General features: G+C 45.2%; 4 protein-coding genes across 11 annotated transcripts in view; 3 read left to right on the top strand and 1 right to left on the bottom strand.

The window, feature by feature from the left end:
• Positions 1 to 4,425, top strand: part of TFCP2 (transcription factor CP2) — a 58,295-nt gene extending 53,870 nt beyond the window's left edge. Inside the window, exon 15 of the mRNA XM_045523499.2 lies at positions 4,289 to 4,425. Within this exon, the coding sequence (XP_045379455.1) occupies positions 4,289 to 4,296 (8 nt within the window). The 3' untranslated portion in view covers positions 4,297 to 4,425. The remainder of the gene's footprint in view (positions 1 to 4,288) is intronic.
• CSRNP2 (cysteine and serine rich nuclear protein 2) lies at positions 4,375 to 14,306 on the top strand. The gene is made up of 4 exons (XM_010964289.3): positions 4,375 to 4,525; positions 5,659 to 5,918; positions 8,980 to 9,276; positions 10,866 to 14,306. The coding sequence occupies exons 1-4, from the start codon at positions 4,375 to 4,377 to the stop codon at positions 11,787 to 11,789; spliced, it is 1,632 nt and encodes a 543-aa protein (XP_010962591.2). The 3' UTR covers positions 11,790 to 14,306.
• Positions 14,307 to 14,792: 486 nt separating this feature from the next.
• LETMD1 (LETM1 domain containing 1) lies at positions 14,793 to 22,496 on the bottom strand. Of its 4 annotated transcripts, none has more exons than XM_045523501.2 (9): positions 22,411 to 22,496; positions 21,506 to 21,657; positions 19,932 to 20,047; positions 19,260 to 19,342; positions 17,759 to 17,945; positions 17,537 to 17,638; positions 17,279 to 17,431; positions 16,743 to 16,839; positions 14,793 to 15,818 (listed from the first exon to the last, which is right to left on the bottom strand). In XM_045523501.2, exons 2-9 carry the CDS (start codon positions 21,510 to 21,512, stop codon positions 15,748 to 15,750), a joined length of 816 nt encoding a protein of 271 aa, XP_045379457.1. In that variant the 5' UTR covers positions 21,513 to 21,657; positions 22,411 to 22,496; the 3' UTR covers positions 14,793 to 15,747. The 4 variants fall into 4 exon arrangements, with proteins under 4 accessions (XP_045379457.1, XP_010962596.1, XP_045379458.1 ...); XM_010964294.3 differs by lacking the exon at positions 22,411 to 22,496 and adding an exon at positions 22,224 to 22,404; XM_045523502.2 differs by lacking the exon at positions 19,932 to 20,047.
• A 90-nt stretch (positions 22,497 to 22,586) lies between these two features.
• SLC11A2 (solute carrier family 11 member 2) overlaps positions 22,587 to 24,536 on the top strand; it is a 49,582-nt gene continuing 47,632 nt past the window's right edge. For 3 of the 5 annotated variants that reach the window (XM_045523490.2, XM_045523491.2, XM_045523496.2), the window contains exon 1: positions 22,587 to 22,738. The gene's annotated coding sequence lies outside the window, so the exon portion shown is untranslated. The remainder of the gene's footprint in view (positions 22,739 to 24,536) is intronic. The other 2 variants (XM_045523492.2, XM_045523493.2) reach the window with 1 other exon arrangement.

Raw genomic sequence — 24,536 nt, forward strand, 5'->3', positions numbered from 1 at the left:
CAGCTCAGGTTCCTGATATCTCCCATTTTTCTGGCGTTATGTGAGAAAACGAAAGCATCACTTGCCCTGGTTGCTTGCTTGATCTTTTTACACAGGCCCAAACACGCAGCTGACTGCCATCCATCCCTTTTAGTACCATGGTCTTGATTCATCCTTTTAAAGGGGTTTAGAGTGGCAGTGTGACACACAAACCATTCTTCAGTATGAAACGTTAGAAGTTATCCCCAAGAGACACAGTGTCCCCTTGTCCTGCAGTTTTCAGTTCAAGGTAAATCCATAGTGGATTCAGATTTTCCTTTTCTTTACTGACTTTCCATTTTGCAAATGTCCAAAGCCAGGAGGATGTTGGTGTGTGCCAGAGTTGTAAATGACTGGATATCCTTGAGAGTTAATGGTTCCTGCAGCATCATGTTCCAGTTCTCCCACAAAGACCTCGTGTCCTTCATTCCTTGGGAGTTTAAACATGAAATTCTAATCTTGTGTCAGTGAAGGGATACAAAACAGGGAGTGAGGGTTGGAGGGGGGCTTCCCTGAAATGCCTAGTTTAAACAAGATGTTTTCACTTGAGCACTTTGTAAGTTCATGATCCTGGTAAATCACAAGGACACATGGATTCACAAAATTCATAGTATTTGAGAATTAACCACAGTATTTTGTAAAAGGAGAAACAAGACCCGTCATCTTATTTAGGTTGATCCTGACACTTAGCAGCAAGCCTTCCTTCCTCCAACCCAGCTACAGATGGTAGCACTGATCTTACTAGAGATTTTCGTCCCTTGACCTTTAGCAGAAGGTTGGGTTCCAGTCGAGTAGAGAGGCCTTCTCCTCTGAGATGTACCTCATCTTATTTTGGACTCATTCACAAGAGAGGCTTGCATTACCTAAACTTTGTCAATACATTCTGCATCCACAAAACTGGGGGAAAGGGCAATTTTTTCTTTTTGGCTAGTCTCACATATGCTGGTTTTTTATTTGGGGGGGTTGTTAAAGGAATCCACACAAGCCTGCAGAGGCTTAGCTCTAGTACTAAAATACATCTATGCTATAGATCTACTTTATTTGGTGCTATCCTGGTATCTTCTGTATGCTGTGAATCTGAATTATTTCATATACCTTTGGGAAATATTCAGCTAGAAACACTTGAGAAAAGACAGTAAGGCATGTAGCTACAAAGTGTCAGCTGACATTTCATTTTCCTGGCATAAAAGCTTTTATAGAGGTTTGCATTATTTTCTCCAAAAGCATTTATTGTTTGAGTTGGTCGTTTTGACAGTTAACTGTCAGTTATGATCTGCCTTTCCAGCCTCATCTTGATTATTTCTGTATGGGTTTAAGTGCTTGGAGTATAACTTAGAAGTGTTTTTCTTGAACACAAGCACTGATCCTCTGCCAATGAATAAATAGTTGAGAGAGGTGGGAATGACTGATTTCTAATTGCGGTTTGAAAGGAAGTTGAATTCATAAATTGGAAAAGCGTGGAACCTATTCTTGTTGTTGCTATTGTAGAAAAAGATTTCTTCAGGCCACTGTGGAAGTGGATGGGAGGTTTCTCCTTGGTGCCCAGTGAACATCTTTATCTAACTAGTCAAGTTCACACCAGAGAGTTGGACAAGGAAAGCTGGGTTGAAATTTAAACTTATATTGGTTGTTGGGACAGAATCATTGGATTTTTAAAATTTTTTTGTAATGGGTTAATGTCAGAGAAAGTGATGCCAACATCCTGGGATGGGGAGGGGGAGGGGCGAGAGCTCAGTGAGTATTCCCATTATTTACACTTATTGCCGTAGATTCAGAAGACTCTCAGGCATTTTAAGAAAAACAGTTCTCTTCGGTTTCACATCTTTTTGCCTCTTTCTTACCTGCCTCCTATCATTGCCCAGAAGCCTATTCCAGAAGTGGAGGTGAGGAAGACGTAGGAAAAAGAGAGAAGGAGACTAGAACAAGCAGCCAGCAATCCTGGCTGCACCAGAGTGCACAAAAGGTGACCTGAAGAGAAAGGGCCACTGGGTTAAGACAGTGGAGAATTCTCGTAATAAAGACTATCTTGGACCAGACCCAACCACATGCAGGGCTTACAGAGAAATATTCAGAGGGAACCCACACTACCAGAAGCAGAGGGACAGCCGAGCAAAGGACAGGAGGGCACATTTGCTCCCAGTCATCAATCCCTGCGTGCTTCCAGGCTGAGGAAGAAGGCACTTTCCTAGGAGCAGCACTAACTGGATCTCAGTTAAAACTGAAGCGGGACGTTAGTCCTTTCTGAGAAAGATTTTCAGCTTAGTCTACTTTTTCATGTGGTCAATAAGATTTTTTATTATTTATCATTATTTTTTAAACTTTTTTGTTACTGAAGTATAATTGATTTTCGATAAGGTTTGTAAGTGGGGAGGAAATATTAAATTCAGTGGTCAACATTATTCTCTAATTTTTTTTATTCCACCCACATAAGTATTCGATTGCAAAGGTCTCCCCTCCCCCAATAATGGAATGGAATGAGAAATTTGTTAGTTAATATGTAGCTTTAAGCCCAGATGAAATCTTAACCCATGAAAGTCTTTGGCTCTCTCCATTCTTACCATGTCCTAGGAACGTGACCTCTGATGGTGAGATGAGTAAGCTGAAGAACATAATTGACACTTTGAGTTTATTTTAAAAATTTCATTGTAATTCTTATCAAGTACTTGCTTACATTTTTCTCACTGGTCAGTTTATTTCAGGACTATGCTTGTCTGAGACCTATGATGCCTGAGGTTTCTTGGGTGCATCTTGTGACTTGAATGAAAAATTTTAATGAGATCTGGATAGATAGATTAGGAAATATCTAAAGTGCTTATTAGGTCTGGTTGACTCTGTAGAGCTGACCCAAGAGCAGGCAAATTGCTTCCAAGAGACAGTCCAGAAAAACAGCTCTGTAGCAGGCAAATCTTGACACCACAGTATATTCTGGGTAGCTGCTCTGCAGTAATGCAGCCCTGGCTTTCTGGGCAGTGTTGTTATTCCTGCTGCATAATTAGCAACTAGTGAGATCATAGTCTGGGGAGATTCTGGCATTACTGAGGCAAAGCAGGGAGGTTTTGTATCATCACATGTGGCTTCGGCTCTGACAGTGTTTCTGCTGAGCAGATTCATATCCTTGGGAATTTAAGTCCAAAGGTGGAGGAGGAGAAAGATTTGTACCTGGGAAGTGGACTGCCCCAGACTCTTTGGTTGTGTGGCAGCATGCTGAAACACTGCCTGCTGTATTGATGTAACCAGAGTAAATTGTCACTTCTTTTGCTATTTGTTGTGTCCTTGCTGGTTTCTTTATAGAGGGCAAAGACTGTAAAGCTAAGTCTTCCTTGCACAGAGGATGATGGTAGATCAGCTGGGCCCTTTTTCTGGAGCAGTATGAGATTGGGAAAGATTCTTGGCTTTGAAGCCAGCACAGATTCTAATTGTCAGTCAATCCCCACCCCCCTCTTTCAGTCCATTCTTTAGAACCAAATTTGACCTTTTTAGGAGCCTCGTGAGACACTTCACATTTGTGAAGATCCGGGTAAAGCGTTTCCCTGACTGTCAGCTTACTTTGAAGTTGAAAGCCTAGAGCAGTATTTCCCAAAGTGTGTTCCAAGGATCATTTGCCCCCCAAGATACTCTAGAAATAAGGGGTTCCTTAATCATGTGTGTGAAACTCTGCATTCTGTTTTCTCCCACCCTTCACCATTAGCATATTAAAAGCCTTTAAGAGGTCTTCCCAGAAGCAGTTTCCTAAAGCATTTTGACACAGCAGTCCTGTTTCCTTGTAAAAGCAATTAACATATTAATATCTGTGGAACTAGCTAGTTTAATGGATACACTTCAGGAAGTGCCAGGCTATATTTCCACTAGGAAAAATCATTGGATCGAGTGTAGGTTTAGGCACAGCCTGATTCTGCCTTTGATCCCCAGTCCCTCCTACTGGCCCCATGGAGCGCTCTCTTGGGGGATCAGAAGAGCAGCTACTGTTACCCCTGGGCTAATGAAGCCTAGAGCCCTGGTGGCTTGGAACCAAAGGCCTTCACTCCGCTGGGAAAGGTGCTGCTGCTACTCATCTCATTATTCTGAGAATGACTGAGACTGGAGGGGCTGAGGAGAAACAAAAGTAGGAGCGTGCTGGCGGGAATAAGTGGAGATACGACCTAGTCTCTAGAGAGCAGACCTCGGTGCTTAGCTCAGGTGCTTGCTTTCTTCACTTGGAGAGCTGTGTGTATGGACTTGGGAGGGGTCTGTCTGAGGACAGGAACGCTGATTCCTCTTTTCCCCTGGGCAGAATCCTAATGCACCTGGCTAACTGGTGGTGAGCAGGGGGTTTGGGGCCAGCGTGGTGGGCTCCCCAAGGAAACCCCTTTGAAACCAATGGATGCATTCACGGGCTCGGGTCTCAAGAGGAAGTTTGATGATGTGGATGTGGGCTCATCAGTTTCCAACTCAGATGATGAGATCTCCAGCAGTGACAGTGCAGACAGCTGCGACAGCCTCAATCCTCCTACAACTGCCAGCTTCACACGTGAGTGAGCCGCTCCCTCCCTGCCTACACCCCCATCCCCCAAGCCTCGCATCAGAGCCCACTGCATTTGTTAAGACAGCATCTGTCTAGCTTGGGGATTTGCCTTTAATCATAATCTTTCCCACCTTTAGCTCAACCTTGCTCTTTGGAGGACCTAATTGCTCTAATATCACAGACTTAAGGATGATTTATTCTAGCTGATTTTACTTGAGCTGTGGTTTGTGAGTCTCCAGAAAGGGTTGAATTTAATTGAAGGAGTCGTCCAGGATTCTACCCCGCCCCACCAGAGTCCCATAGAGTTCCACAAAACTGTAGCTCTAGCAGGACATAAGTGCTTACTGCCTGGACAACTAGGGCATCTCCACATTTCTTAATTCTTACGGCTCAATTAGTTTCTTGGAAGGAACCTCTGATTCTATAGATCAAGAGTTGCCCATGAGCTAAATCTGGCCCACTGCCTATTTTTGTAAATAAAGTTTTATTGGAACACAGCCACACCGTGTTTTTGATGGCTTTCATGCTATAATGGCAGAGTTAAATAGTTGCAACAGAGACATCATGGCCTGCAAAGCATAAAATATTTACTACCTGGCCCTTTATAGAAGAAAGAAAGCTCTCTCCTGCTATTGACCAACACTGGTCAATAGAATTTTCTGTTATGATAGAAATGTTCTGTATCTTCACTGTCCAGTATAGTAGCCAATAGCCATATGTGGCTGTTGAGCATTTGAAGTGTGATTGGTGTTAACTGAGGAGCTGAATTTAAATTTTTTTTTTCATTTTAATCTAAATTACCACATGTGGCTAGTAGCTGCTGGATTGGACAGTGAAGCTATGGAGATTGATATATCCTGAAAAGATTACCTAGGGATTCTCTTCCCAGCTGATGTCTAAAAATAGATTTTGTGGTCATCTGTTTGGGGTGAAGTCAATCTGGAGGCAAGGCAGTGGTATGGACCAGCTGATGTTCAGGGTCCCTTCCAACTGTGCATTTAAGATTTGAAAATTAGGAAGGTCTGTAGATACTGGGAGCACCTTTGGAGAAGAGTTGAGAGCCTGGGTGAATGAGAAATAGTGAAGTCCCCAAACAGGCCACGTCTGGGTTAATAAAACTTTCTGTTCTCTCTTCTCAGCCACATCCATCCTGAAGCGGCAGAAGCAGCTGCGGAGGAAGAATGTGCGCTTTGACCAGGTGACTGTGTACTACTTTGCCCGGCGCCAGGGATTCACCAGTGTGCCCAGCCAGGGCGGCAGCTCTCTGGGCATGGCCCAGCGCCACAACTCTGTTCGCAGCTATACTCTCTGTGAGTTTGCTCAAGAGCAGGAGGTGAACCATCGGGAGATTCTCCGTGAACACCTGAAGGAGGAGAAACTCCATGCCAAGAAGATGAAGGTGCCTGAGGGGCCTGGGGTCTGGTACTTCCCGTGGGCTAAGATAAAGCGGGAAACCATCTAGGTCTGCCGTGTTGTGTTTTCTTGTTTGTTTGTTTTTGGACTGTTGCGTTTGGCGTGTAGAGATTTCACATCTTTCTCATGAGAAATCTCAGATTTGGGATCAGATCTCAGTCTGAGACACCATTCTTTTTGTCTCTGGTGGGGAGTCTAGCAGAGATAGCAAAATGGCTTCCCTAGAATTCCCTATGCTTGCCCCCTCTACAATTTTTTTTGAAGTTGAAAATCTGAATACCTGAAGTCATTCGAATCTGCCACCCCTGGAACCTGAGGAAGCAGTGTTTTAATTTCTTGTCAAGTGATCGTCCAGTTCCCTGATGCACGGAGTAAGTTTTGGATCTTTTACACTCTTGGAAGAGATCCCACAGTTTCTGTAACTCCTGTTGCTTCTAGGTGATAGTTTTTTAGGTGTAAACAACTGCATTACCAAATATTTATTTCGATTTGCCCTGGGCCTGCAATCCAATGCCGCACCAGCTCCTCGAGTTGAGGAGGAGAGCAGGGGCTGGAAGAAGACCATCTCAGCTGCTCTTTATAGCTGCCCGTTTGTGCTCAGCATTGCTCAGTATGCCACAGCTAGATTTTCCACCCGTCTGCAAAAGTTGCCCCCTGAGTTCCCAGTTCCAAATTTGGGGAATACAGCTTTAGGCCTGGCAATGTTTCTTCTGGGCTCAGAGTATGGAGACCCACATTACAACAGGTGGCTGCATTTTTTTCCTAGGTTGTGGGTGAAATCCTAATGAGACACCAGAATGTGCTAGCATTGGAGAACTGGGGGCAGAGGATGTATGTGAACTGGCTCTCCCGCTCTCTCCCTTTGAGAGCTCTCTGTCTACTCCCCGCAGTCTACGCCTAAAGCCTTCCACCTGTTTTTCTAACTAGAATGACATTCAGGCTTCCCTTTCTTCTGTCTGAGGAATTCCATCACTGACCCTATCACCTTCCTGCTGCTATAGCAACAGCTGGGCAAATAAACACCGCTCTCATCATTTGCAGTGAAGGCTCTCTTCCCTTTCCCTGAGAAGAAACCCCGCTCCTGCATCTGTTAGAGGGATGACCTGTCAAAGCAGGGTACCACCCAGTTTTGGGTCCTCCCTTGTAGGCGGTCTAGGGACAAAGCCAGGCAAACTCAAGATGGAGATACAGGAAATCCTACTTGTTAGTGGATTTAGTGAGCAGCACCATGGTGGCATCTAATGCATCTTTCTGTGTCAAGAGAAAATCCTTTCTTTGCTCTCCCCAGGTCCAATTTACTCTTTTCTTAGAAGTTTCTCCTATCTTTAGCATTCTATAGGGGAGGCAGTTGGTCTTAAAAATAGACATTTTGCATATCCCATATGCCGTCTAATACTTGTTGTCGTTCTGGAATGCCACACACACACAAAAAGAACAAAAGAAAACAGCTGCTGGTGCTCTGTACCAGTATTAGTATCTATAATTTTTCTAATATTTCTATTACTTTTTTTGGCCTTTTATCTGTACGGAATTCATTATTATGAACAGTATGAATTGAGGATCTAACTTAATTTTTTTTTCCAGAAGAAAATCCAGTTGTCCCAATACCATTTAATGACTAGAAGGCTTTTTTTTCTCACTGACTTGAAATGCCACCTCTATTATAATACATCAGATTCTCAGATCTGCATGGGTTTCTTTCTATTGCATCTCTGATCCCTTTCCTTTGAGAGGCTAGGAGGAGGCCAACCCTGGTGAAATGGGCGACGTAAGGTCTGCAGAAAGGTGACTCGTAGTTGGCCTGCCTGGGATGGAAATAACTGACTAGGGAATCCCCAGAAGCACCACTTTATTTCCTTCATTTCTATGTCACCTCCCCACAAACAAACAAACAAACAAACAAACAAACAAACAAACAAAACAAGTATATGGCCTGTTACCCGGTCTGTTGCATCACGTCTCTCCCAGGAGCTATTCCTTTACCGGCACTACTCCGGCTGGCTGATGCAATAAGCCAAACCCCCCAGTAGCTTGGCTTTCATCCTGCTAGTAGCTTCCAGAGCCCTGGGGGTTATGAGGCCTCATTTTCTTTACCTGAATTCCCTCGTGAGTTTTCAGAACTCATTCAGCCACAGATTGTCTTCAGCCTGTCCTTCCACTAAGATTCCCTTTCCGGGCTCTCTGTCCTTCTTACCCAGAGAGCCCAGATTTCTGCCTGTAGAGCGTACACTCAGTATTGTACACGCCACCCTACCTCGCATGCAGCTTTCCTCTGAAATCAAATAAAAAAGGACTAGGAAGGAGAAAGAATGTATTTCTTCTAGGCCATGGATTGGAAGTGAAGGCTTTCTTTGATACCTGTTAATAACTTGCTTGGTTTTTTTCCTCCTCCCAGTGAAACGAAGCTCTTCTGTGTATGCACAGATAATTATTCACACTGTGGGGATTCAGGTTCACTGACAAAGACCTGGCAGGTAGCCTTGTACTACACTTAAATGTGCTCTTCTTCCCAGAATGTGCTTTTGGGTCCTTCGGTGTACAAATTGAAGGGTGTTTTGCAAGGTTATTTATATCCAAGGAACATCCAGCCATTGATGGACCTTGTCCTCCCTGTATTAGAAGGCAGGTTAGCTGAAGCCCACGGGCATAAGCCTGAGAATTGAGGGTCTATTTGTGGGAAAAGATTATCTTCAGGAAGGAGGATGAGCCAGGGGTTTTAAGAAACTTTGATCCGAAAGGTGATGTCCCTTGTGTTGAAGGGTGGTGTTAGAACTACAGAAGGTTTCCTATCTTCCTGCTCTAGACTACTTCTCTTGACTTATACTACCCAGTATGGTAGCCACTAGTTTAATTAATTAAAGTTAAATGTACTCAGTTGCACTAGCCATGCTTACAGAGCCCCTTGGCCACACACACAACAGGATGGGCTGCACAGATTTGTCCCTCACGGCAGAAGGTTCACCTGGATCGTGCTGCCCTGGGTGCGCTGGGTGAGAAGCTCCTGCTGGTAGCCCTAGAGGCTGACCTTCCTTCTTGTCTTTCGGCAGCTGACCAAGAATGGGACAGTGGAGTCGGTGGAGGCCGACGGCCTGACACTGGATGATGTTTCAGATGAAGATATTGATGTGGAAAATGTGGAGGTGGATGATTACTTCTTCCTGCAGCCCCTGCCCACCAAACGGCGACGGGCCCTGCTGAGAGCTTCTGGGGTCCACCGCATTGATGCTGAAGAGAAGCAAGAACTTCGAGCCATCCGCCTGTCACGGGAAGAGTGTGGTTGTGACTGTCGACTGTACTGTGACCCGGAAGCGTGTGCCTGTAGCCAGGCTGGGATTAAATGCCAGGTCAGTCCAGCTGGCCTGAGACGGTCCGTCTACACTAGTGTCAGGGGCTGGGGTGTGGGCGCCTGTGAACATGGGAGGTGGCCATGCACAGGTGGACTTGCCATGACTGAACACTCCCCAGTTCTGCAACCTTCCTCCGCCAACAAAGAAAACAAGTATGACAGGATTCTTAGGCTGTGGAGAGAGCGATGGGTATCTTTTTTTCTGTGCTCTCACCTCAGAGGTGACAGAAGCAGTCGTCTGCACATGGAGGATGAGGGGTTAGAAGTCTAACATGTAGTAGTTGTTTCTGTATTGACTGATTCCTTGACATAAATGGGAGCAGAGAACTGAGGTAGGCCTTTTAGGTTTTATCCGGCCCTTATTCACAGTACCTCTACCTCTACTCCAGTTTTGTAAAATTGAGAATAGTTCTCAGAATCTGTAATTCAGGAGCAGACTTGAGCTGGAAGAGCTTTAATCCACGGTGTCCTAACGCACAGAAGGCATCATCCCCCGATGGCCTTCTGACAAGGGGCGGTTTGGAAGACACATCTCAATTGAAAAGGGCAGTACCATCCCAAAGAATGAATTTTATCTAGAACTTGCATACTGAGGCTATGGGGACTGAGTCCTTGTGGTTAAATTTATCCTAACCAACCTTTTCTTTCTTAATTTCAGGTTGGTATCAAATAGCTATAGCAGGTCTGGCCAGATAACGCTTCTGAGACTTAAGTCCCACAACGAATCAGTCTGAGGACAGTCCTAAGAAATGGACTGTTCCTAATAACTAGGAGGGAGAGTTCTAGAAGTTGATGGCATAGGAAGTCAATGTGTATCTGTACCTATCTGTCTACTCACGTTTTTAATTTTATTTTTGGTATATGTGAATTTTGTGGGGTTTTTTTTTCTTTTTTGGGACTCAAAAGGGAGATAAAGAGGTAGAAAGCATCTCCTTTCCAGATACCCCTGGTCTGTAAGTTCATTACCTTGATAACTGCTTCCCAACCAAATTGGTCAACCCACAGAGGGAAATGAAGCAGGTAGTGAAGAGCTGGCCATTGTTTTGTTTGAACCTTCCTTACAGCATCTTAGCAGGCAAAGGTTACTCTCGCCTAGTTGCCCCAGCATGTATTGCTTTGGACGAGCTAGATCTGCTGCCCCCTTTCCCATGCCTGTCATCAAGGAACGCATCAAAGAAGGCTTACTGGCCTTCTGTTTTCTTAATACAGCAGGTAAGTTCTAGAAAAGTCTCTGAGGTACATACATTTCTTTTCTCTGAGAACTGTCAGCATTCAGAGTGGAATCTCTGGACTTTTAACTGGAAAGGCCCTTTGGCCTGATCGTTGTCTACTTTTTGTTTAGAAGAGGAAACAAAGCCCTAGAGAGAGAAATGACTTTCTTGAGGTCACACAACTAATTAATGGCTGCGCTGGAATTGAAATGCAAGTGGCCTGAAGACTCCCACCTAGAGCTCTGTTAGCTGATGCTGCAGGTCATGTTTTGAATTGGTGGTTCTCTTGTAAGAAGCCCTCAGACCCCAGCTCCCTGTGTTCGCCAGCTAATGTCTCCTATCTCACCTGACCTCAACCTCCTTGTCTCCTCCTTAGGTGGATCGCATGTCCTTCCCATGTGGCTGCTCCCGGGATGGCTGTGGGAACATGGCTGGACGCATTGAATTCAATCCAATTCGGGTCCGGACTCATTACCTCCACACCATCATGAAGCTGGAGCTGGAGAGCAAGCGGCAGGTGAGCCGCCCACCAGCGCCGGACGAGGAGCCCTCCCCCACTGCCAGCTGCAGCCTGGCCGCAGCCCAGGGCTCGGAGACACAGGACTTCCAGGAGTTCATTGCTGAGAATGAGACGGCAGTGATGCACCTGCAGAGCGCGGAGGAACTGGAGCGGCTCAAGGCGGAGGAGGACTCCAGCGGCTCCAGTGCCAGCCTGGACTCCAGCATAGAGAGCCTGGGCGTGTGCATCCTGGAGGAGCCCCTGGCTGTCCCCGAAGAGCTGTGCCCAGGCCTCACGGCCCCCATTCTCATCCAGGCTCAGCTGCCCCCAGGCTCCTCCGTGCTGTGTTTTGCCGAGAACTCAGACCACCCAGCCGCCTCCACAGTGAACAACGCATCCTACTTGAACAGTGGGCCCCTAGTCTATTACCAGGTGGAGCAGAGGCCAGTCCTGGGGGTGAAAGGAGAGCCTGATACAGAAGAAGTCCCATCCTCTTTCCCCAAGGAGAAGGATCTGAATGTCTTCTCTCTCCCTGTTACCTCACTGGTGGCTTGTAGCCCAACAGACCCGGCTGCCCTCTGTAAATCAGAGGTGGGGAAAACATCCACTCTAGAAGCACTAGTGCCCGAAGATTGTAACCCCGAGGAGCCTGGGAATGAAGACTTCCGTCCCTCCTGGTCCCCCTCCAGCCTCCCCTTCCGCACGGACAATGAAGAGGGCTGTGTGGTGGAGAAGACCGCACAGCGGAGTGAGGACCGGCCCCCCGAAGAGCCTTCCCCAGAGCTCCCTCTGGCAGTGTGACACGGGGATGGAGATTCTGCCTCTCACCCAGTCTCTATTTATTCCCTTATTTTATCTAACACCATTTCAAAACAAAACTGTAGAAGCAGCTGCTGCTCCCTTGTTATTTTATTGGGGTCTCTGGGGATTGGGTGGGAAAGGATTGTTTGTACAAGTATTTTTTAAAGGGCAAACAGAACCAAGGAGACCAGCCCCAGCTCAATCTGGGGCTACAGTCGGGGCAGAGGAGGCTGCATACTGAGCTTGCTGGGCCACCGGAACAAAGAACGAGGATCTCACAGGAGAAGCTGGGTAATTCAAGCAGCTATTCATGTAGGGACCAGAACACAGCAATTTGAACAGCATGGCAAAGCCCCTCCCCCTCTCCTGAGCTCCAGGTGGGGTACAGGCTCATTTTCCTCAGTGGTTACTCTGATCCCCCATCTTGGTGTATCATAATAGTACAGTTGAAATGTCACCTGGTCGAATCCAGAGAAGAGGGGGTGGAAGGGTCTCTGCTTCTGTACAAAACCTCCAGGATTTATAAAAATTTGACCTGCCTTTCCTGGCCCCCTGTTTGGTAAATAAGTTAATATTTGACATGTTTGGTGTTCTCTGACCTGCTCCCCACACTGGGGATTCCTGGTCTGTAACTTGAATTGTTTCTTTCACATGTTCTTAGGTACTAGAGTTAACCTCGTCTATTTGTCTCCCCCGCCTCCCCCCCCCACCACCACCTCCATCCTTTTTCCTTTGAAGGGAAAGAGCCAGACCGGCTGGGGACGCGGTATAAAGAGCCTGAGTCTTCTCTACGCGTCTAACCCTCGCTCTGTCAGGCCGCTTTAGTCTGGGGCTCACACATCCCATGGGAGGCCTGTATGAAGCATTAACTATGTCCAAAGGAGGCAGCAGGAACAGGCTGCTGTCTGGGAAGAAGATGGCTTCGTTCATGCCACGGTTGCTTTTCCACCCACGTTTTTTCCCCCCACTTTGGGAGATTTGAGCTTTAAAGGAATGTAGGATGTGGCAGTCTAAAGTCACCAACTAGTTTTTATTCCTTTTTTTCTGTATCTACCCTAATGGTCCTTCTTAGATACACAGGGTATTCTTACAATATTCAGCCCCAAGAACTGCAAGTGTTTATTGAATCCCTCCATCTTGGTATATAAAAATTGGAAGCTAAACCAGTTCTTAAACACTACATACAACTCCCAGGTTCTAAAGAAATCAGGTTTTGACTATAACCTTTGAAGGGCTATAAAGTAGGACTCAAATTCAATTGGCACCTGAACTGGAGAGGATACAGTTCCAGTTCCTCTTATGCCCAGCATATATTCCAGGATAAACTCCTTTGAACAGCACTGAATTCTTTTCTATCAGCAAAGGTATCTTTGCCTCTGTTTTAAAAGGGAGGCAGTAGGGAGCAAAACACTACTTTAGCGTCCTTTCCCCATGCTTCACTTCTGGCGTGGTTCAGTAACCAGGAAAAAACAAATAAATTTTTTTTTTGGTGGAGGAGATAACTGTTCCTACTTAACTTGCTCATGAAGCCTTTTCTTGTGGGACATTAAGGCCCTGGTGTCGGAAAGCAACTTCCATGTATGTCACAGCAGCGTTTCACCTATCAAAGCTAAACTGAGCCTGAAAGGCCTTGTATTTAACACCAATACATCTTTTAACTCATTCTGCCTCTCCTGTTCGTTCCTGTTTTTGCCTGGTTTTAGATTTGGAGGGGAATTACTAAGTCATAGGTCTTTATCTCTCCCCATCCTCTGGCCTCACAAAATAATTTGAGTCTTAAGTACCTGAGATCCAGGTTTGGGCAACACTCCCGCACCTTCGTGGTTCCCTCAAATATAAGACTAAAGCGTAACTGGGAATTTGACTCTACGGAGAAGAATCTGTCTGGAAGTCTGTGTTGGAAGGGGAGGGTAAGCGCTATACATGCCCTCCTCAGGAAGGCCGGCCTAAGCTGAGACGTGGCCTCCAGCTGTTCAGTAAGACACACATTTGGGATCAGACCAAGAATCTGAATCTAATGAAACTCATTGTCAACCCCCCAAGATAACTTTTCTGAAAAACTAGTTCCTTAATATAAGTCCATCCCTTCACTGACTGAGATTCTGACTCGCCTATCCCAAGCTGCTAAATGCTAAATATTAACATTTAGCATTTACTGTCTTGTCAAGCAAAAGGCCTTTTCTACAACCTAGTCCCAACCTAGTCTGGTGCTACCTGAGTTGGACAGAACTATAGCTCATGGTTGCTAGAAAATCTAGGCCGCTGATCACAGAAGCAGAGAGCTTCAGTCCTGCTTAGTCGAGGCCTAGATGAAAGAAATGCTCATTATTACAGCTCCTATTATTTTCCAATTTCCTTTCTCACATTCTGTACACAGGTAGTATTTTCAATGTGAATCCAAAGCTTGTCTGGTTCTGAAAAAAAATTTTTTTTTTGCCTTTTAGGTCCTTTACATTGTGATAATGTTGTATTTAAAGAGAATATTTAAATGTAATATTAAAGAAATATTCAAAAGAATGGTGTGTTATTCTTTATCTTGGCAGACCACAATTCAGTTACTTGTTAGAGAAAGGATGCTGCTTTCTCTAGCATTGTCTATAAAACTAATTAGGTCAGTTAAGGATTAATCTTAACAATAGGAACGTTTTCTGGTGGAAAATAGAACATTCTCTTTGGAGCGTCAAGAGCTTGACTTGTATCATATGCCCTTATGGACCTCTTCAGCTGAAGCAGGACTTGATCCTGGCCTGTTGGAGCTTTTCCCACCTGCAGTCCCTACTCTTGGGGCCCACAGTTTAGTTCCATTACTTTATATATAATATGAAATTTTCTATTCCTCGTTACCATCTTAAAATCCAGTAAGAGGATCAACTTCAAATCAGCTCCCTTGTAAACTCATCCCATAAGAAGGTTCTATTCCAACCAATTATCTCCCCATTAGTTAGGTTATGCCAGTCAGTCTTGTAAAAGGAGCCTTAGTAAAATGATTAGGGTATGCATAAGTAATTTCCAGCAACTGGCTTCAGGTAGTCTTTACTTGAGTTTATAAAGGGTGCTCCATGCATTTACAATAAGTTACTACAGGTCACTGATATACATAGACAAAACCTGACCCCAACTTACAATCTCAGTGTAGACCTCTCCTGGTCTCCGGGCTGGGCAGTAATTAGTACCTTACAGGATTGATCCATGGCCCAAAGAAGGCAGCCACTGTCAGTTACAGTCGGATTGCTGCAACACAGTGGAGGTAGCAAAGAGTTTAAGATCCACGAGGGCTGGAGCACTGCCCAGAAATTAAGACAAGGCGGGTGAAGGCTGTGAACACTTGGGGAAGGGCTCAAGAAGCACTTGTATTTCCTTTTTTCCATTAGGATGTACCCATAAGTTATTCACTAAAACAAAACAGAAACTTAAGATGTTTAAAGGATTTGAAAAAAGGGGGACGTGGTTAGCCCAGTGAAGGGAACAAAAATAAAATTCCTATTTTTGGTCATATTGGAAAGTGTTGAGGGGAGCACCAGAGCACATGCATGATGGAAGTGCTCCAGTTTAAGTAGTGCTGCTCCCCTCACCAGCCAGAAACTGTTGTGAACAAAAACAGCTGTAAATATGGCAGTGGGTAAGTCCTAGACCAAATGAGGATTCCCACCTGCAGCAAAAGCTCATTTCCTGGGATCTGAACTTAAAACATCACAGTAAAAGCCTAGTTCAGAGGCTGCTGCCAGCTCCAGCAAATTCGGAGGAAGCTGGGATGACACCTCACGTGCGCCACCCTGGGAAGAGACTTTCTTTCAGTTTCAGCTCCCACGTGGGCACCGCGCTGTGAAGCCTGTGACACCCGCCCCTCTCCCTCCCACACACCTAACAGTGCACACAGACTCTTTGCTGACAAGTGCTGTTTGGTCCCACGCTGCTGTGCTCTGTGACTACAGGACAATGCCATCCGCTCCGTGTTCGCTCAGCGACTTGTCCCAATGTAGTTGGTGGAAAGCAGGACCACGTTGTGTAGCAAGAGGGACAGCTCAGCTTCTGAAAACACCATCAGCATTAACGGTTTAGCCAGGGAACAATCTGCCTTCTAGCTATCTTGTTATGCAGGCTTGATACCAGAGGCGGGAAGCCAAGTGCTGAGAGGTGTGACATTAAGGGGCCATTGTTCCCAAAGTTCCCCTGCTTCGCTCCAGTCCCTGCCTATAGGCTTTCTTTCCTTCCACTGTGTATTTATATCTACTCCTCCTCATTTCCTGATTCTCATGTGATGAGTAGGAAATTCAGAGATGGTAATGGTACTACACACCACTGTCACTCTTTGGAATTTTCTGGTAGAAGTTGGTCCTCAGTGGACTACACGTCTCAGCCCCAAGCAGATTAGGAGGCCCCCTGATATTCAGAGGCTTAGAGAATATCAAGGCCAAGCCAAAGGTTCCAAATAGGAGACCCACAGGCCTAACACCCACCCCCAGATACTTTTTGTTTCACCAACTGAGTGTTTTTGTTTTGAATGCCTTTTGACTAGCGCTTCTCAACTAGGACAATTCTGCTCCGCACCCTCCCTCTGAGTCATGTGGCAATATCTGGAGACATTTTTGGTTGTCAGAACTGGGTGAGGGGTGCTACTGGCATCTAGTGGATAGAGGCCAGGGATGTTGCTAAACATCCTATAATGCACAGGACAGCCTCCCACACAGAGCATCACTATTGCCAAGGTTGAGAAACTCTGCTTCAGACTAGCGCGGGCGCACTCTCATGCTCCCACAATCCCCAGTCCTCCCTCTTGTCTCAGTCCACCTCATTTCCTGCCTGGCCCCTGTAGGTAAGTGAGTTTGCGCCCTTTCAATCGGACATATATGTTAGATAAGGGTCTCACAGCACTTACTAACTCCAAAGTAATCTTAGACTAAAACACGAAAATGACTTGGATTTTAATGGCATAACCATAGGGATCTGTCTTACCTTTCAGGCTGCAGGAAATCTGCAGCCATTCTCCCAGCCAAGTTCGACACCTCTCTTCAGCAATATGGGTAGAATTCAGGCCACGAAGGTAACAAGCCTATTTCACTCAGAAGAGAAATGATCCTTCATTATCACAGAAGGGTATGCCAAGGAAGTAAAATCCCACAAATAATCCCAAATCCCTCTTAAGCTAAAAACCTCATCCCCACAAGAAAGCTTTCACCAAGGCAATATGAACTACGACAGACAAGATGACAAGCAAAAAGGCCTACACAATCTAAAACAGCAGATCTAAAGTGCAGTGTCCTTGGTTTTTCCAGGACCAGAAGAAAAGAATCATAAACCAAAATTACTGTGGGCCATTCCTTCCCACTAGTTAAATTCACTCAGAAAAAGGACACAGAAATGAGGTGAGAGGATAAAGAGCCTGGGCTCTGCTATAACAAGCAAGACAAGGAGCTCCCTGTAAGCTCCCAGCTGCCTGAGCTCAAAAGCCCACCAAGGATTGAGGGTTGATACTGCAGTTAAGCCCTTACCGACTTCACCTCCTGAGCAGTCAGCTGGCCAATCCCCAGCTTTGCCAAAGCTTTGTCCAGTTGGTGAATCACAGTGGTATGAGTCTTTAAACGGTGTCTCAACACGACAGGAGGCAGATGGGGTGTGAGAAGCATGGCTCGACTCAAGGCTTTCTGTGGCACAACAACACAGGGGGAGAAAATCAACACAGTGTTACTGCAGGTTAAGATCTGAAGTGAGGTGATGCTGTGGAGGAGAGAATGCCTTAAAGTGCTCACCATCTGCAAAGCATGGAGTTGATTCATGCCCAGAGGATGGTTAGAGAAACACTCTCTCAGAGCCAGGATATCATGTACTGCTGGGTGGGTACCATGTTGCATCTTACGAGAGGTAAGAGATGGGTAGATGTTAGGATGGTCCTGAGCCCTCTTACCTAGTTTTAGTACACACTGGCTCTAACAAGATTCCTAGTTTGCAGGAAGGGGTAATGGGAGGAATACCTTGGTGCACAGCTCTGTCATATGCCACCGGAGTCCTGCATCAGAAATGAGAGGGGCAACCCTTTCTAAATAACAAAGGATTTCTGGGTAGGACTGCTTCCGGAGAGCATGATAGATATCTAAGAAATCAATTTGTTGCTTTGGGGTCCAGAAATGTCGGATCAGCAGTTGCCTAGGAAACAGGTACCTGGAAAGAAAAGGAATCACAAAGTCACTTGCTGAAACTGGCATGTTTCAATGTAAGCTAAGAAAGCATTAAGCAGACATGAATGCTAGGAAAGAGAGATGGAGACACTAATTCCCTACCTTACTGTTCTTTCCTGTGAGTTTCAGACCAAAGTTTAAAGATACACCGAAGCACAATTTCAAGCAGCATTACTCAGGTTATGTGAAAAGGAAGCAACAGTGGAATAGGCTTGCACGCAGCAATGAGATACATGTCTCCTTTTGAACTAAAGCATGTGAAGAACATATTTTGGACAGAGCTGGATACTGGATGTGATGCTGACAACCTCAAACTGTAGCACAGTCCCTAAGTATATACAAAACAGAATTTCTCTAATTCATTTCTCTACTCATATGGTTTTATAACATGGTCACAAATTCCCTGGCATTACTCTTATTGAGAAGTGAGGTCTATGTCTCCTGCTTTTTTAAAATCTGTGTGACTGACAACCAATAGAATAGAGCAGAAGTCAGTATTTGTGACTCTTTTCCAAGGCTAGGTTAGAAGAGGCCATGCGGATTTGTATTTGCTGAAACACTCATTCTTGGAGCCCTGAGCTGCCATTGAAGAAGTCTCACTACCCTGAAGCCACCAAAGAGGCCACATGTAGGCATTCTAGTTGACAGTTCCCATCTTCCAAAGCCATCTCTGTTAAGGCACCAGACATTAAGAGTGACCTTAGACTGTCCAGACTGGTCCATTCACCAGCTAAGTATCAACGAGGGACTTCTGTCAACATCACATGGAAGAGAAAAATCATTCACCCACCTGAGCCCTGCCCAAATTCCTGACCCTTAAAATCATGAAAATGGTGGTCGTTTTAAGCTATTAAGCTGTGAGGTTGTTTGTTATACAGTAGTAGATAACTAGAACAACATGCAAGGTCATAGTTTAAAAATGTCTTCTCTGGATATAATGTAAAGTAATAAAGATTTATATTATCAGAATATGAAATACATTTCTCTCCTGAAGAAAAAAAACCTGTCCAAAATTGCTATGCCTCTCAGAGAGTGGGTTACTGCTTCTAGGGATGACGATGATGGTCATTATCTTATTTAACATCACACAGGGGCAGCTAAGGGAGAGTCCAGGCCACCTACACCCACAGCTATCCGAGTAACCCTGGTGGCTTTTATGAACCTCGGACTAATGAGAAGATGGGAGCAGGAGGCTTGATAACCTCTGCCTAGCTTCTGAAATGGAAAGTTCTTGACTTGTAATTTTTAAAAATCTACATATCTTCAATATGCTGGGGTGATAGAACTCTGTACTCACATTAGCAAGAAGACCAGGTAGTTGGCAAAGGGTGGAATGGAAATAATACCTAGGAAAAGACACTTGGTGACGTCTCGACGGAACTAAGCAGAAATAAACAGATGCAGTTTTAACCCATGTAAGTTCTTAATACAATGGACAATCCCTCCACCCCACTGTGTAGTAAACTTCTATCATAGCCCAGATCAGGATCAAGGTTATTTCTGTCCACCTCTAGTTGGTAAGTTCTTTGAGGACAGAAGCCCTGATTTGTTCACTTTTGTACCCCAAATAGGCCTGACATTATACCAAATCTCTCAGTGAATTCTTCTGGATCTGCAGAATAGGTCTTAGATCCTTACTCTCAGCTTCAAAACTACCATCAAGTCACCACCAGATACTACTTTCCTGCTGCCGTTTGTAGCCTTCCTTGCAGATTTTTATATCTTCAGAAATGAACTGGATTTTACTGTTTACAACTTTTATTCAAAAAGCATGCCAGAAACTCTATGGAGCTCTGCTATGGAGGGCCCCAACTCTGAACGAACCTGATTCTGACAAATAATGTGATCTCACGGCAAGGGGCAAGAGCTTGGTCAGTGGTGAAGAAAATGGGAAAGAAAAAAACCTGAGATCTGGGTTAACTTGAATTCCCTCACCATGAACTTCTGGACATCTGCTCCCGGCCCATACCTGTCGCAAATGCTCCATCTCCCGGTATGAAAGTTGATGAAACTTTATATTGTGCTTCCACATATTTGTCTTTATCCTTCTAGCCTTTCTGGCATCAGCCCATAACATCTGCAATCCTGCCTCATTAAAGTAGAGGACAGAGTGTGATGTTACCCCAGTTCGATTACCACAGCTTTTTACTCCATGTTCACCCACGAAGCACATACTAATCCCTCCCAAACACCACTCTAAGTCACAGCTTTAAACTAGGTCACTTGAAACACTCGTGAGGTCGACCTATATTTCTTTTTGTATCCTCCCCCTCCCCCACAAGCATATCACCTCTCTTCCAGCCAAGTTCACCTTCTGTGACCTACTATGGAACGGTCTCCCTCTTCTGGTTCCTTACTTACTCCCTTTTAAAATAAAAATCCAAAGCTCCTTAACCTCAGGAAGTCTTGCTTAATTAACTCCAGCCCCGTATTAGCTTATCTCAGTTCTAGAACACTTTTGTCATTACCAGAATTCAACATATTTCTAAGACTGCATTTTTCTTTTCATTACAAGAAAATTCTTACATTGACCTAGGACTTCAGTTTTTAAAAATGCTTTCATGTTTATGAATGAAATGGTATGTCTAGGTTGGCTTCAAAATAATACAGAAGGCAAGTGTAGAAATGAAACAAGACCGGCGGCCATGAGTCAACAACTGTTGAAGTGAGGTTGAGAATATGGAAGTTCATTCTATTACTCCACTTCTGTGTATGTTGAAAATATTCCATAATAAAAGGCTTAAAAACAAACAACCAAAATGCTTTCAGACTCTTTTTTCATTCGATTCTAGTTATAAACCTGGGAGCAGACAAAGCAGCTGTTCTTATGCCCACTTTACAGATTCTGCAAGTCCACAAAGCTACTAATAATTATAATATTCAGAACTAACAATGTGGTAGTTTACTATAACTGGTGTTATGATAAACATATAAAGTATAATAATAGTTATAGCTACACTTACTGAGCACTTACTATGCATCAGGCCCTAAGGACTTGACATGTAGTAACAAGCTAGAATTTGAACCCAGGCATTCTAACTCCAGAGTGGACACCTGACACTACACCATCTCCTAGTAACTAGCAGAGTCTGATTTGAACCAAAACATTCAGAAACCAAGTACATATAGTGCTAGTTCCACAACATGCTACCTAGGAGAGATCTGTGACAAGCATTAGACCACATTTTCTTATGGGCCAAGTCAACTGACAAATCACAGGGTAGGTCTGTGCAGCCATAGATCCCTGCTCTTGCGCAAGACAAAGCATGTCTAGTGTAGTCAAATGTGTGGTTACAAAAAGTGAAAAAATACCTATATTCCTCCTAGGTGTTGTCAGAGGTCATTTCTCTTAATACCTTTCTAGAAACATCCACAATAAGTGCTAACTTCCAAGAAATAGTTTAACACTCAAGCATTTATGAAACAGAAGACATCCCAGCTCACACCCCTAGAGCAGAACCTGCAAATGAGCTTACTTATTTTAACTCTCTGGCACGGCCCAAGAGCTGATTCAATGGATTTTTATTTTAGGTTTGTTTTTACCTTTCATGAAGATTGTATACAGGACATAGAAGCGGGGGAAATGACGACCCAAGAAACGATGGTATTTCCCATTAATCACTTTTGTCTTGGTCACCACGTAAGAGATCAAGTTCTTCACATCTGCCTTTGGAGAAAGGTGAAGCTTTGAAGACCTATAAAGATCAAAGAGACTATCTGGTAATCAGCCCCGGAAGCCCTGTCACGTCTGGGGTCCATAATGTAAAACAGCTGCCTCAGAGAATGTATGCTAAGACCTGAAACTTTTGAAATCCAAGGAAGACCTTTGTATCAAGGAGAGATAAACAATCAGACTGAGAAAAACAGGTAAGGCAGATGAGAGGCCAGGCAAGAAGGGACGTAGGGGAATGCTGAGTCTGGTGACGGGGGAAGGCCTGCAGGACAATTTGAGCCGCAGGCTAACGCCGTGGAAGTGAGATCCAGGTAAGCAGCGGTAAAACGGGAAAATCTGAGCTGAAAAAGGGAGGCTGAAACATGAGCTCAGGACGGGTGAGGAATTCAGACAGCATGGGGAACTGAAAATTGAGAGGGTCGGAAAGCCCGGTCTCTAGCAGGGATCCGGATGCCAATTCTGAACGGAAGAATAAAAATCCAGGGGCCGGGCGTGGAAGCCTGAGAATTACGAGACAGCATGCAAACAAGATTGAGACACTAGAAGGGCCTGAACGTCAAAATGCTTTTCTCTCTCCAGGTCCCTCACCGAGGGGCCCCCCAGGCCAGGCCAGAGCGGACAAATTGCAGCCTCCGAGCGGCATAAGGTCCAGGGAGCACGGCCGAACCCCACAAAGCAGTCCGAGCCCAGCACACTCTGGAGAGCGCCATCTTCACAGCGAGGGAGGGGGAGACGAGAAGGGGTCGTCTTTGGGTCAAAGTTCCCCGTATCTCACGTTCTTTAGAACACGCATGCGTCTTTCCTAAGAGCTGAATGGTAACCAAAGACCGTCCGCCTCGCGCCGCCCTGGAGAGGAAGGGACGCTGAGGCTAAGTGCGGAAGAAGGGCCAGGATTGGACGCCACCAGTACTTCCTGGTTTAAAGGCTATGTCCCAGGGAGCGAGGGTGTATCTGCTCTGGTCGGGTTTGTGATCCTGAGACGTCCTCTCTTTAAGGGCCTCGTGACCCTTCGCGATGCCCTAGGGCCTCCGGGCTTCCTAGCGCCGCCCTCGCCCTCTGTCCCTACGCTGGGTTTCGGAGCCTTGGCGCTGCAGATGCCAGAGGTCAGTTAGGCAGAGCCCGAGGCCACGGCGCCTCCTGGGGGCTGGGAGGACCCACGGCGCCCTCTAGCGCTGGAGCCTGGCCCGGCCGGGAACTGTCCATTGCCAGTCACGGTCCGGCGGGGAAGGTGGGAGGCCTGGGAGCGGCCCCTGTGTAGACAAAGTCCGCGCTTTCTGTTTGTTGGCGTTTTTCAAAGTAGCTCTGTGGGAAAAATGTTTTTTGTTAAGCGCTTCCTGAAGACCATGCTAGGATCTCAACCTTAATGTCACTTTTCTGAGAGGCCTTCTCTGACCAAAAGGACATACGTTTTCTCCCATCACCCTGTGTGTTTTCTTCGTAGCACTTACCCTTACGTCGTTTATTATACAGTCGTTTCCTTGTTTGGCCGGCATTGACTAGACTGGGAAGCTCCTTCTTGTCTTACTCATTGCTGTACCTCACCCCCAACACTAGGTGTCGTATCGGGCGCCTAGTTGTTGCTCAATAAACACGTTTCAGTAAATTAATTAATGCCCGAAACTGGGAAGGATTCCCAGAAGTGGTACTAAGCTGCTTACAAGAGTTAACAGTCCTCTTGACTACATATGAATATTCATCCTCCATGAGGAGTGGTAAAAAGAGCATCCCATTTGAAACCAGGGGATCTAGGTTCGAATCTGAGCCCTACCGTTTCCTTCAGTGTGTGTGTGTGTGTGTGAGTTGTCATTTTAGTTCTGAGTTTACTGCCTCTACAATAATACTTATTTTATGAAGGCTCTTGAAGATCCGAGAAGAAAATGGTTGTGAAGGCTCCCACGTCTGTAAAACGCTTTATGGGTCACAGAGCTTTATATTAGCGTAAATTGTTTACGATTGTATCACTCATATAGTCAGAGAAAAAGTTCTGTCAGTGAGTGGATCTCTACAAGTGTTAGGTAGATGGGGTGCGTGGGATAGAAAGGTGACTAAAATATGAACTTCATCTTCAGGCAATTTCTAAGTCCTCTCAACATAGTCCTCTTTGCCTCTCTCAAGAATGTTCAGCTCTAGGGGGAGGGTATAGCTCAGTGGTAGAGCACGTGCTTAGCATAGGTTCAATCCCCAGTACCTCCATTAAAATAAGTAAATAAATACACCTAATTACCTCTCCCCCACCCCACCCCACCCGCCAAAAAAAAAAAAAAAAAAAAAGTTCAGCTCTAAATTCTAGAACTCTCCTAGAAAGAACGGGACAAGATTAATCAGACACCTTTTAGGAAATGGGGAGGAATTTTACCTGGAAAGATGGAGTAGAGAGAAGGTATTTCATGTAGTAAAACAGTATGGCGCGAATACAGGAATTCATTCACTCCTTCCTCAAATATTTGTTTACTGTTTAGTGGCTCTCCATGCCGTTCACCTTAATATACGTGCACTAAGTCTTGTTGGTTCTGTCTTCTGTTTCTTCAGTCATCCAGCTTCCTTCTCTCTTCTGTGCCACTACCCTAGTCTATATTGCAGCCTCTAATCTAGATTACCAGAGTAGCCTCCTTACTGGTTTCCCTTTCATCTATTTTGGCCTCCCTCCAACCAGTTCTCCATGCTGTCGCCGGAGAAAGCTTTTGAAGTTGCAAGTCTAAGCTTATCACTCCCTTTTGTAAAATCTTTCAAGTTGCGTCTGACTCCTAGGGTAAAGTTCAGACTCCTTAACCCGACCTACCTTCCCAGCCTCATCTCATATCTCACAGTATCTCTTACCCCTTAGCTTTCTATGCTAAGAAACACTGGCCTTTCAGTTCTAGAATGGGCCAAACAACTTTATGCCCCTGTGCCTCTGGCTTT

The sequence above is a fragment of the Camelus bactrianus genome, chromosome 12 (assembly GCF_048773025.1).
Source record: "Camelus bactrianus isolate YW-2024 breed Bactrian camel chromosome 12, ASM4877302v1, whole genome shotgun sequence".
In the NCBI taxonomy this organism is placed as follows: Eukaryota; Metazoa; Chordata; class Mammalia; order Artiodactyla; family Camelidae; genus Camelus; species Camelus bactrianus.